This window comes from Toxorhynchites rutilus, chromosome 3, assembly GCF_029784135.1.
Source record: "Toxorhynchites rutilus septentrionalis strain SRP chromosome 3, ASM2978413v1, whole genome shotgun sequence".
Lineage (NCBI taxonomy): Eukaryota > Metazoa > Arthropoda > Insecta > Diptera > Culicidae > Toxorhynchites > Toxorhynchites rutilus.
In genome coordinates this window covers 279,591,160-279,605,246 of record NC_073746.1, presented here as the reverse complement: position 1 = coordinate 279,605,246, position 14,087 = coordinate 279,591,160, and the positions used below count along the sequence as shown (strand labels likewise).

Sequence of the window (14,087 nt, the reverse complement as noted above, 5' to 3'; positions counted from 1 at the left end):
AGCAGCAGAGAAAAGAAGCAGAACCTTTTCTGCATCCTTCAAGCGCAAATGGGAAATACCCTTCAACGCAACCGAAAGGAATTAAAGTGGCCGATTTCCAATGGTTAACCGCCTCCAATTTTTTCCGTTCCTAGTTATTTATGTAAATCCACGTGTCGGTTAAATATAACTTCTCCTGTTCTGTTTTCATTCTTCTGTTAAATTACCATCCTCGGTTATGTCCAGAGGCCTTTTGAAACATGAAATACGTGATTCGTTGTTTTTCGTCGAAATTTTCAACATCAATCGTTGTAAACCGACAGCGCAAATCATGAATGCATTCTGGTAGATACACAAGCGTGTTGAACGCGCTTCAGGTCGTAGGTGCATATCAATCAATACGACCAATATGTGGGCACCGTACACAGCACGATGCCGGAAGGGTACCAGAGTTTATTGAATTGCGATTGCATTGAATGTATTTTTGCACTTTTATTCATATTTGATGTTGGAGAAAACAAATTTGTAGGGGACACATTGGTATATGGCTCCCACTTGTCCATTCTCCCTTCCTTTGCTATTACATAAGCAGAACTTAGTACCCGTTGAGATAAGATCATTACAGTAGCTATTAACATAGCAAAGAGGCACTCACTAACAAAGGATACTGTTGCTACATCAACTGGCGATGTAGTTGTAACGACTCACTACAGGCACTGTTCCAGACAAGGATAATACCGACGAGGCAACGAAGGAATAAATTATATTTTTTTATATTGTTTTATAGTTTGAGCTAATTAGACCTTAGTTAATGATTATGTAGTTATAATATATTCAAATAGTTTTAAAATGTACTGCTTGAATGTATTGTATTGTAAAATGTATGTCCTACAATCGAGTCAGGTAGGACATATGTACGCAGAATGCTACTTCTGTATGAATATTTTTATCATCCGTTGATCCGATCCGATCTGAGAAGCTACGACAGTTTCAGATGCACAGTGAATATAGTTCCACATGTGGGTGTCGAAACTAAGGCGCCTATCATACTTCTGAGGAAACATTGACTAAGGCATCTGAGACCAATCTAGAGCAATTCCACGCCAAATCAACGGCTGACTGAAGTTATGGCTATTCTAGGTAATATTTATGCGTAAAGGTAATTTCGAAGACGACCATCTTGGTCACCCTCACGCAAGAAATCTCAAGTCTCAAATATCAAAACATGAAAAAAGCTATCAGCAGAATATCTTCTTCTTCTTGAATGGCGTTAACGTTCCCTGTGGAACTTTTGCCGTCTCAACGTATGTATTGTGTATTAACTAGCGTCATTTATTAATACTTAGTTGAGATTTCTTAAGCCAAATAACACGCCTTGAATGTATCCCGAGGGGCAAGCTCTAGAATACGCGTGACCACAGTGCAAGTCGAAGGAAATTTCTCTGACGAAAAAACCCCCGACCAGAACGGGAATCGAACCCGAACACCCGGCATGATAATGTGAGACGCTAACCACTCGGCCACGGGTGCACTCATCAGCAGAATAACGCTTGCATTAAAAAATGGACTTTTTTCGGATGGTGCTAAAAAAACTAAGACAGATAATTGAGTTTGATAAATTTCCCATGAAAGGTACTTATATTAGCATACTTGCATACTCTGGGAACCTGGTGTGTGAACTTCACATCGGAGCTCACTTCCTTCGTGGGGGAAGTAAAATACGAAGTGCCCTGCCAGTCGTTGCCATCCAGGGTGAGATAGGTCTCGTCGTCCTTCACCACCACCACGTCGCGATTCGCCGGGAAATTCGATTTGACCATCTTCTTCAGTCGTTGCCGCTTCGTCATTGCCTGCAGCTCCGATACCAGTGGATGGGACTTCCGCTTCTTGACATGTATGTCCATGTTCGCCAGGTACTTTTTCACTGTTTAGCCGTTTGCACCGACCTCCCGGCCAAGCGCACGCAGCCATGTAATCACTTTTCCCTCGATCTACTTCTTCAGCATCCTTTAAGCTTCTTGTCGGTTAGGGTCGTTGGCCGTCCGGAACCGTACTTTCTTTCGATGCTCTGATTGTTGTCCAATAGTGCCAAGATGTTGTAGATGCCAGAGCGGGCGTATCCGGCGTCCACAAAGTGCTGCACGATGTCGGTTTTCGCCACCGCGGTTGGAGTTCAACTGAGAGAGCTGTCAATTTTTTCCTGCTAACTCATGGGTTACTATGATTGATGCTGCATTGGTTGTTACGTCAGAGCGTGTGGAGGTGAACCCATGAATAATCGGCAATTGTTGACCTTTTTTTTAATGCAAACATTATTGGAAACATGTGTAAATCCATAGGACAAAAGTGAAAAAAAAACAAAATTCATAAGAAGTTCTATTGGGTCTAATATACTTTCGATGACGATTTTTCATTACAAATAAAATGAAAATACAAACTTTTTAGAAATCGATGCAAAAAATGGAATAATTATTTTTCGTCAATGTAACAAATTATCCTTGTACAGAATTTATAGGAGTTTTCAAAACTGCCTCTCGATGAGATAATTATTTCTTGAACAATCTATCAACATAGACGACGGGGGAATTCTTCATTCAAACAACAATATATCTGTATTGAAAGGTCCTACAGGAACGTTTCAAGAAACAAATGAAAGCTGGTTTATAAGGCTAATTGTATTTTAGCTAATTTGATTCTTGCGTTAGGGTGACCAAGATGGTCACCCTTTTTCATATAAAAATATAATTTTTATATAAAAACATAACATTGAAACACATTGTTATGTTAATACATATATATATATATAGTTCACAAAAAAAAAATGTTCATTTTTCATAATCTTGCATGTATCACTGTTTTTTCAAGGAAAAATAATTCCGATCAGTACGACACCTATGTCCAAATTTAATACGACCGCAAGGGGTTAAAACAGAGTGCGCAGATGGGATATACATCATGTTGAACCTTTGGAATATTTTACAAATGCATTTTTATCTAGGTGTGTGGAGATGTAGTGGACAAAAATATCGGTATGGAATAAAAAATCGGTCTACTTCTGTTTTTTTCAATAATTTTAATAATTTTCCATTTTCAAACAGATTTCATTGATTGCTAGAATTTTCTTGTAGGATCTTTCCATACAGAGATATTTCTATTTGAGTGAAAAATTTTCTCTTCGGCTTTGATGATGAATAATTCAATAAGTAATGATTACCGAAAGGTACTTTTGAAAACTCGAATAAATTCTGTACAAAGCTATTTTGTTGCTTTAGCAAAAAAAAAAAAAATTTTGCATATATTGCAGTAAGTTCTAATATTAGCAGGTAAATTTCTAGCTTAGTATATCTTCTAAATTCCGGTGATCGTTTCATATTGATACGTTCAGCCGTTCGATCAAAGTTTGCAGTAAATTGGAGGAATACTTTAGTTAAACTGTACCAAAACTACAAAGTACTATGCGTACACTAGAAATTAAAGCTTTTGTTTTCATGAGTTGTTGGGTGTGGAGTGTGTACATATATGGCAATGCGTAATTGCGTGTGAGTATCATCACTTCTTGGGATCGTCATACCCACAAACGTATGAAAACGAAAGTTACGAATCGTTAATTTCGAGGGTACGCATAGTATTTTGTAGTTTTGGTACAGTTTGCAATGAAGTGTTCTTCTAATTGACTCCAAACTTTGATCGATTGGCTAAAAAAGCGGCTGAACGTATCAATATGAATCGTTCAATTGAGGGGATACACTAGGCTTTTTGAATTATTTTTAAAGATGCAAAAATATTTTTTTTTCGTTTAAGCAACAAATTAGCTTTATACAGAATCTTTGGACTTTTCAAAACTGTCTTTCGGTTTGCGATGTGTTATCCGCACCGCGGATAATCCGCTCGCGGGCAATCGGGTTTCTACTGTATTCATAATCTGTCAAACCCATGGCAATGCAGTGATAAGGTGTGAAAAACTCAATAGAAGATATCATAGTCAGTAGGGTAGGGCGGGGCTAGTAAGTCATAGAAGTAAGTTGATCAGTGACGATGTCTTGGGATCTGAGCGTCCAAAAAATAACGATCTATGGACGGAATATAGTGAATTGCTAATGCAATAAAATAAGCAAGTTGGAAAAACTTTTTATTAAGTAGGTTCAAAAATACGGCCATGATTCCGATTTTGCAAAAAATCATTCACGGTTTTTTTTATTAAATCGTTTATTTTTACAGGCTCTGTTACATAAGTTTAAAGGGGTCAAACTCTTAACTATATTTCTACTAGCATATATTAACATGTTTCCTTAATTCTATGGTTAATAAAATAGGAAACCGATTACTCGCGGTCGACTCGAGTTTAGAATGGTGACACATTTTCATTAGGAAAAGGATGGGATGTAAAGAGATTGTACCAATTATAACACTCATACTCACATTCTCATTCACATTCATACACCACAGTCAATTCTTGAAAACTATCCTTAGATCTGATATATATTTCAATTCAACTTATTCTAATGGAAGGGAACCGATGCTCGCAAAGGACGAAAAAGAGGGGAAAAGGACGTAAGAACAATCACACTCGAAGATCGTTAGTTTTAAGTAAAACATATATTTGGGACATGTAATCAAGATCTAGCCTAACCAACACATCTCCCACCGGCACATTGGGTTGCCTTCCTCTGGCTCGAAGACAGATTCACGATTTGTGCTTTATAAAATTTCTTCTAACAATGATTAATGATCATCAAAAAAAAATCGGTTCTAACGTAAAACAAAAGTTTATTGTATGTATTAGTTTTAAGTGTTAATGAAAATTCCTGTTGAAATAATTTTTATTGAATACATATACAGAGGAGTTAGTGGGTCACACAACAACGGGGCTAATTGGGCATACGAAATCACGTTTGAAGAAATTGCTCGTTTGAGACGTATATAACGTATATAAAATTGTCAGGTAAGCCGCGTTTCATTACGCAAGCAATAAACAAATATAGAAAGCATATGCTCTACTGCTGAAACCTGTGTATTCGAAACGAGATAACCTTATACCAACCACCGCACAAACCACTTGCAATATAATAGTCTAATTTTGTATTATTTGTATGTATTTATAGTCATACTAGCTATAAATACATACTTCGTCTCGCCCAAAATTTGTTTTTTTGTTATTTTGTTATCATTCATGTTTTCTTACTATGAGCACGTTCATGGGTCCAATCGCAGAACTGTTCATTGATTGATCTTCTAATCGACCCCATTACGACCCCTTTTACTATAAAATTCCTAGTATTTCTAACAAAACTCATCATTATAATATAAAATTATTTTCAGACACAATTCTCGTTCAAGATTTTTCAACCACTTGCAAATAACATGTTTCTCCATTACATGGAATAAATGTTTGATACAGAAAATATGATAGAAGACAGCTCTAAATTGAGGAGGCGATCTGGCGTAGTGGTAACATCCATGCCTCTCACGCTAAAGGTCACGAGTTCAATTCTCACTCCCGACATTCTTCCTAAAATGGAAGTAAAAGTGACGAACCAGCCAAATGAGTTGAAGATCACTATAATACAGATAAAAAAAAAAAAAAGCTCTAAATTGGACAATTCCTTCCTCGAGTTCTGCTCTTATCCAAATATTCGGCGATACTTTTTTATTGGTATAGATAGAAGAAGATAAAGAAGTGCGTTTCATGGTGCGTAGAACATATGAGAATTTAATTTTCCGAATTTTCCCTTTTTCTTTCAGAGTTTTCTGAAAATTTTCAATTGTCATGTTTTTGGTTGAAATATGTGTAATATTTTTATGGGACCCCCTCTCAATTCCAGAGGAGGGAGGGGTGTCATACCAACATAGGAACATTTCTCATACCCAAAAATCATCACATCCCAAATTGTGCTTGATTAGTTCTCGAGTTTGCAGAAGTTTGTGTTTGTGTGCCCCCTGTAATTTGTGTTTCATTTGTATGGCAGACCCTCCCCCCCTTAGGGAGGGGGGTGGATAGTCTAACCACCATAGAAACATTTATTGCACCTTACAACCTTCACATGTCAAATTTGGTTTCATTTGCTTAATGCAGAAATTTGTGTTTCATTTGTATGACAGCCCCCCCTAAGAAAGGGGGGAGGAGTATCTAACCACCGTAAAAACATTTATTGCACCCTAAAACCTCCACATGCCAAATTTGATTTCAATTTGCTTGATTAATTCTCGAGTAGTGCAGAAATTTGTGTTAAACTTGTATGGTAGCCCCCCTTGGGGAGGGGGAAGGGGTCTCAAAGTACAACGAAAACTTTCCCCGGCCCCAGAAACCCCTACATACCAATTTTCATGTCGATCGGATCAATAATTTCCTAGTCCATAGGAACCACAGACAGACAGACAGACAAAAATCCATTTATATATATATATATATATATATATATATATATATATATATATATATATATATATATATATATATATATCCTCCACGTGTACGCTGAGTCAGAGGATCAAAGTACACGTTCGACCATCCATATCACCAATCACGCCACCACAGCCAAGTCAGCATAATTGGAGAAGCCGGACCACGCCAGACAGAAGTTGCAAGTTCAACAGAATTAGGTTTTAAATAAGGGCCGTAACCAAATTAGCCAGTTCAGTTATTATTACGATCCCAAAAGTGTAACATTAGTGTTTAAGCGAAGAAATAAAGTTTTTTTATGACCTACCTTCCGTAAGTCTTATTATTGGCGCAGCCGTACGGAAACCGGCTGAAGTGAGTGTTAGTGACAAAAAGTGGTAGCTAAGAAAAACCAACTTAGCAAAGTGATTCCGCCGAAAGAGGCGTCTAAGGCAAACAGACAGAGTGATTTAAACGACGTCGCCGAAGATTCGAGGATCCCCCCGCTAACATCACCTGGAGCACCAGCAGCGTTTGGCCGGGACTACGCACACGACTCAAAACAACTGTGAGTATTTTTTTTTATTCACGATAAGGAAGCGAATCAACACCAATTACGGTGTGCTTCCAATTGAGCAATTCAACACTCTTAAGTGTGCTCATAGAAACAAGCGAATCAACACCATTTAGTGTGCTTGTGAAACAAAGTATACTTTCTATTTTTTCTTTTGTGGTAACATTGATTACTAGGCTTTAGGCAATTTCTAATGCCAAAAGCTGACAAAGTAACCGCCCTCAAGAAAACAAGGCGCTTGCTTAACTCGGTGCAAATTAAAATAACCGAAAGCAGCTCCGAATCGGAGGCACAAAGTGACGAAAGTGCAGAATTTTCGCACGTCCCCCTGAAAAACGTGCCTTCTTTGCAAAATCTATCATTAAACGACGGTGTAGATTCCAACAATATGGAACAGCTGACGGCCCAAATCAGTACGCTGGCTCAAATGCTGGAAGACATAAAAAATAAGCAGGAGCAGCAACAACATGCATTGAATGCATTATCACAAGGGCAAGCGCAAACGAGCACTGCACAAGCCCGCACACAACTTATTCCTACTAATATAACAGTAGAAGCATTATTCAAAATTCCAGACCCAATCAAATCTATTCCCAAATTTGATGGGAATAGGAAGCAACTCGCCGCATGGCTCACGACAGCGGAAAATACGCTGAATGTATTTAAAGACCTTGTACCAGATGAACAATTTGGAATATTTGTAACTGCAGTTATCAACAAAATCGAGGGAAAGGCCAAAGACATTATTTGTCTTACGGGCAACACACAAAAATTTGACGAGATTAAAGAAATATTAACTAACGCTCTTGGTGATCGTCAGGAGTTAACGTACTACAAAAGCCAACTCTGGCAAACTAGGATGGATAATATGTCAATACACAAGTATTATAACAAGTGCAAAGAGATTTGCCAGAATATCAAGTCTCTTGCAAAACAGAAATCCAAATATAAAGAACACTGGGATGCAATAAATGCATTTATTGAGGAAGATGCTCTGGCAGCCTTCCTGGCCGGTCTCAAAGAACCCTATTTCGGCTATGCACAAGCTGCTAGACCCGATGACATGGAGGCAGCTTATGCCTTCGTATGTAAATTTAAGTGTAAGGAGACAACAGCCTTGCACATGGACACCTTCAATAAAAAACAGAGAGATTTTAAACCCCATGATAAAAATTTTAAGAAACCCCAATTCGATAAAAATAAAACTGAAAAGTCGGAGCCGGTCAATGACACTCCCCAGCCAATGGACATAGGATCCATTAGAAGTAAACTGACGCTCAACAGGCGCCAAGTGAACATTAACGAAGTCGAAGATAAGAACCCTGAATCGGAAACAGAAACAGAAAGCGAAAGCGAAAATGTAGACATAAATTTTTGCTTGGCACAGCAAAAACGAGCGACAACCTAAATTACTTACCTTACATTACATGCACGGACTCACAAACGAAAACAAAAATTAGACTACTCATAGATACAGGGGCGAATAAAAATGTTATACGACCCGGTGTTTTAAAAAACCTAAAAACTATAAAGAATAAACAAATCAAAAACATTTCCGGTTGCCACGAAATCTCAAGAAGAGGGAAGGCAAATTTAATTGGTCACGGGGTTCCTCCACAAACATACTATGAACTGAACTTTCACAATTTCTTTGACGGAATTCTAGGTTCCGAATTTTTCGCTAAAACCAAAGCTAAAATCGACTATGAAAAAGAAATTCTATCTGTAAAAAATATTGAACACCCTTACGAAAAATACTTCCCGGCTAGCAAACTCTATTCACATACAATTGAAATAAACACAACAAAGAATGGCGATTGGTTGGTACCAACGTTTCAGAAACTCTATAAATCCGTTATAATCGAACCAGGCCTATACAACTCCAAGAATAAACACTCGAAAGTCAGAATCATAACAGACAAAAAAGACCCTCCTTCTATAGGCGAAGTTTTCAAGTTGAAAATTAACAACTTCGAAACAATAACGCCAATCCCTATCGAACCACAGGACAAGATCACAACAGAAACATTGGATAAACTCATACGAACAAGTCACCTATCAGAACTAGAAAAAGGAAAGCTCTTTCAAGCTATCCTCGAAAATCAATCCGTTCTATTGAAGCCAAATGAAAAACTAACAGCTGCGTCAGCTGTTAAACACCAAATTATCACAACAGACGATCAACCGGTTTATACAAAATCGTACCGCTACCCCCACGCTTTTAAAAATGATGTGGAACTACAAATTAGAGAACTTCTAGATAATGGTATCATCCGACCTTCTACTAGTCCATATTCCTCCCCCATCTGGGTAGTACCTAAAAAACTGGACGCTTCGGGTAAACGAAAAGTCAGAGTTGTGATTGATTATCGTAAAATCAATGAAAAAACCATAAGCGATAAATTTCCGATTCCCCAAATAGATGAAATCTTAGACAATTTAGGGAAATCAGTCTACTTCACCACGTTAGATCTCAAATCGGGATTCCACCAAATAGAAATGGATCCCGACCACCAACAAAAAACAGCATTTTCGACGGCATTAGGTCATTTTCAATTCACCAGAATGCCTTTTGGTTTGAAGAATGCGCCTGCAACATTTCAGCGCGCTATGAACAACATACTAGGCGAATATATTGGAACTATCTGTTTTGTTTACCTGGACGATATAATAATAATCGGAAAAAATCTTAAAACACATATTCAGAATTTATCAAAAATACTAAAGAGACTCGCCGAATTCAACCTCAAGATCCAATTGGACAAATGCGAATTCATGAAACGAGAAACTGAATTCCTTGGCCATGTGATTACACAAGAGGGAATCAAACCAGATCCAGAAAAAATAAGTAAAATTTTAGATTGGAAATTACCCGAAAATCAAAAACAAATCAAACAGTTCTTAGGACTCTCTGGATATTACAGAAGGTTCATTAAGGACTACTCAAAAATAGTCAAGCCAATGACAAAATTTTTAAAAAAAGATCAAACGATTAAACTAGACGATGAAAGCTATAAGGCAGCCTTTTCAAAATTAAAACAAATAATAGCTTCCGACCAAATACTTGCCTATCCTGACTTCAATATTCCATTTATTCTAGCCACAGACGCAAGCAACTATGCGATTGGCGCTGTTCTTTCTCAAATCCAAAACAAAATCGAAAGACCGATTGCATTCGCCAGCAGAACCCTCACCAAATGTGAAACAAATTATAGTACAATAGAAAAAGAAGCTTTGGCAATCATGTGGGGTATAGATAAATTCAAACCATACCTATATGGTAACAAATTCACCCTCTTTACTGATCATAAACCATTACAGTACATAAAAAATTGCAACAAAAACCAAAAAATATTAAATTGGAGGACAGAACTCGAAAATTACGACTACACAATAGTATACAAGGAAGGCAAAACCAACGTAGTCGCTGACGCGTTGAGTCGAAAAACTGAAGAAAAATGCGAGATCAACCTGCATAATACAGCTCCATTAATTCCAGAAAACAATACACAAGAAGATGATCCAGCAAACGAAGAGGAGGAAGAACCAAACGAAGGAGGACGAACACCAAGTGAAGCAAATCAGCAACCAACCGAGGGACACGAATCAGATGACGACACCGTCCATTCAACCGAGTCTTCGGACGACTACTACATACATTGCGTGGAGAGGCCAATTAATTACTACCGCAACCAGATTATTTTCAGGCTTACACGGATTAACACAGACATTTCAGAAAACCCCTTTCCCAATTTTCAGCGCACAATAATCTGTCGAGACAAGTTTGACGAAGACATCATAACTGACAAACTAAAAAGACTTCACAACAACAAACAGACTGCAATCATGGCACCAGAAGAACTTATTCCAATCATCCAAGAAGTTTATAGAAAACATTTTAACCAAAAAGGACACTTCGTACTAACCCAATTACAAGTAGAGGACGTGACACATGAACAAAGACAAGACATCATTATAAACAAGGAACATAACCGAGCACATCGTGGGGTTACAGAAGTGGAAAGCCAGTTGAAGCGATGTTACTTCTTCCCTAAAATGTTGTCGAAAATTAAAACAGTAAATCAGACGTGCAGAATGTGTAACATGCACAAATATGAGAGGAAGCCGTACAATATAAAACTATCTCCCAGACCTACAACTGACAAACCATTTGACCGCGTCCACATGGACATTTTTCAAATCAACAAACACAACTTTTTATCTTTGGTTGACTCATTTTCGAAACACGCACAAATGATCTTCATGGAAACCAAAAATTTGACGGACGTGAAAAACGCTTTGGCACTGTACGTTAGCACGTACGGTACACCAAGGAAGATCATAACAGACCATGAAACGACGTTCATGTCGTTACAATTGAAAAATTATTTGGATACCCTAAACGTTGAATTAGCCTACGCATCCTGTTCCGAATCAAATGGGCAAGTAGAGAAGACTCATTCAACGATAATCGAAATTATTAACACAAACAAATACAAATTCCCAAATTTAGATACTCCCGCTCTAATTTGTTTAGCAATATCTCTTTATAACACAACAGTGCATTCTGCTACCAATTTTTCCCCGAATGAAATAATTTTCATTAACAATAACATCATAAACCCAAATGAAATTAAAGAAAATACGAAACAATTGTATAAAAAAGTAAAAGCAAATATCGACAAAGCTAAGGTCAGTCAGGAAAAACAAAATAAAAATAAAGAGGAACCTCCCCATTTAAACGACAATCAAGAAGTATTTTTAATTCCAAACATTAGGAAAAAACTTGATCCAAGAGCAAACCCCACAAACGCCAGGGAAATAACAGAAAAAACATTCAAAAACAATAAAAGAGTCAAACGACACAAAAATAAAATTAAAAGGCTACAGAAAATACAAATTTAACACCAATACTAACGGAAACATTTTCTTCTAATTACAGATGCACTCACTGATAAAATTTTTTGTCTCCATAACGCTTGTAATGTTCACACAATCAGAGCTATTACAAATACGCGATTTAATGAATGATCCGATATTATTGTTAAAAATAAACGATTGTAAATTACGAACAGGTTCTATCAAGATAATACATCCCATTAATATTACAAATCTCGAAAATAATGTCCACCTATTTTCTAAACTGGCTAGACAGATAGACAGAGATATTCCGATATCAAATCTCATACTCCAAAAAAGTAAAGAACTTGTCAACAACCTGTACCAGCTGAAGCCGATGAAACCCAGAAGAACCAGACGATGGGACACATTAGGAGCCGCCTGGAAGTGGATCGCCGGATCTCCCGACGCCGACGACTTGAGGATTATCAATACCACGCTGAACAATCTAATTACTCAAAACAACCAACAAACAATAGTCAACAATATTATCAACAACAGAATCGACGAAATTATGACAACAGTTAACCGACTCGTCGAACAACAATCAACAGAAAACAAGATTCTACTTGAAGAAATGGATGCAGTAATGCTTCTCCTCTACATGGACACAACGAATACCATTTTAGAAGATTTGGAAGATACAATCCTTAGAACCCGGATAGAACTAGCAAACAGTAAGTTGCTCTCACTCAAAGAAATTCTCACTATAGAAACGCTACTCAACGAACAAGGAATAGAAACACAATTCCCTGAGGAAGCCCTCAATTATGCCCAACCCAAAATAGCAACAAGAGGTGACCTCCTATTATACATCCTGCAAGTTCCAAAAGTCAAAGGAAACTGCGATGTTATTCAAATCATCCCATTAACTGTCCAAAACACAGTGATTACAGATCTCCCTCAATACGTCATTCGGAGCGGGAACGATCTCTTCAAAACTACAAATCCAAGCAGCATAATTCAACAAGATACATTCCTAGAACCATTAAGAGACAACTGCTCGGCTCACATTATTTTAGGAAAGGAAAGCCACTGCACAGCAACGTTTGATAACAGTACCAGAATCACATTGATAGCAATCAATAAGATATTGGTCAATAATGCGAAGGGGTCGCTCATGAAATCAAATTGCGGACCGCACAACCGTACACTTGACGGAAATTTTTTAATATCTTTCAACAATTGTAGCGTACAAATCGATAAACGGACCTTCACATCAGATGAATTGGTTAGTAACACAAAGGAACTCCAGGGAGCTTTCCCAAGCTTAGCCATCAATTGGAACATTTTACAACAACACGACATCCCGAGCATTCACAATCAAACCATACACAATAGAATGAGTCTGGAACACGTCGCGTTGAAACAATTCGAGCACAAGAACCTGCTATTTGCCGTATTCGGAGGCCTATCAACGTCAATGATCATTCTAATCGTCATAACAGCGACTTGCGTTTTTAGGAAGCGAGTAGTCATTAAGATTGGAAAACGAGAATCATCCCAAAGAGATTGAGTAGAAGTTCGAGGACGCCCTTCATTCTACCCCCGGAGGAGTTATGCAACAGACCTCCACGTGTACGCTGAGTCAGAGGATCAAAGTACACGTTCGACCATCCATATCACCAATCACGCCACCACAGCCAAGTCAGCATAATTGGAGAAGCCGGACCACGCCAGACAGAAGTTGCAAGTTCAACAGAATTAGGTTTTAAATAAGGGCCGTAACCAAATTGGCCAGTTCAGTTATTATTACGATCCCAAAAGTGTAACATTAGTGTTTAAGCGAAGAAATAAAGTTTTTTTATGACCTACCTTCCGTAAGTCTTATTATTATTATATATATATATATATATATATATATATATATATATATATATATATATATATATATATATATATATATATTTTGGTCCACAATTTCGTGTTTCCTTCTTTTTGTTTTTCTGGTATGGGACGTTTCATATGGTACATGGACACTGACAGATTTTAGATAATTTGATTTCATCATAACTACATTGTGTCAGCCAGACCACTGTCGGCCGAATGGTGTTCACACTCACCTGCGGGAGCTGTTGGGGGAGGATCGATAAGCAACAGTCGATCGCGTGCTTCGCGGAAGGAATCTCCTTAATTCCTACCACCATAGAAACATTTATTGTTCCCTAAAACCTCCACATGCCAAATTCGGCTTCATTTGTTTGAACAGTTTTCGAGTCATGCAAAAATTTGTGTTTCATTTATATGGCAGCGATT

The 14,087-nt window shown here is 37.7% G+C and overlaps 2 protein-coding genes across 3 annotated transcripts in view; one reads left to right on the top strand and one right to left on the bottom strand.

Moving 5' to 3' along the window:
* LOC129779844 (60S ribosomal protein L30) overlaps positions 1-14,087 on the bottom strand; it is a 269,784-nt gene that overhangs the window by 133,381 nt on the left and 122,316 nt on the right. The window lies entirely within an intron of this gene.
* Positions 6,449-13,604, top strand: LOC129779842 (uncharacterized). The gene is made up of 2 exons (XM_055787582.1): positions 6,449-6,926; positions 11,875-13,604. Exon 2 carries the CDS (start codon positions 11,875-11,877, stop codon positions 13,345-13,347), a length of 1,473 nt encoding a protein of 490 aa, XP_055643557.1. The 5' UTR covers positions 6,449-6,926; the 3' UTR covers positions 13,348-13,604.

Bases quoted from the DNA above. Each gene is read 5' to 3' on its own strand.
- LOC129779842 (XM_055787582.1), top strand. From the start codon at position 11,875: ATGCACTCACTGATAAAATTTTTTGTCTCCATAACGCTTGTAATGTTC.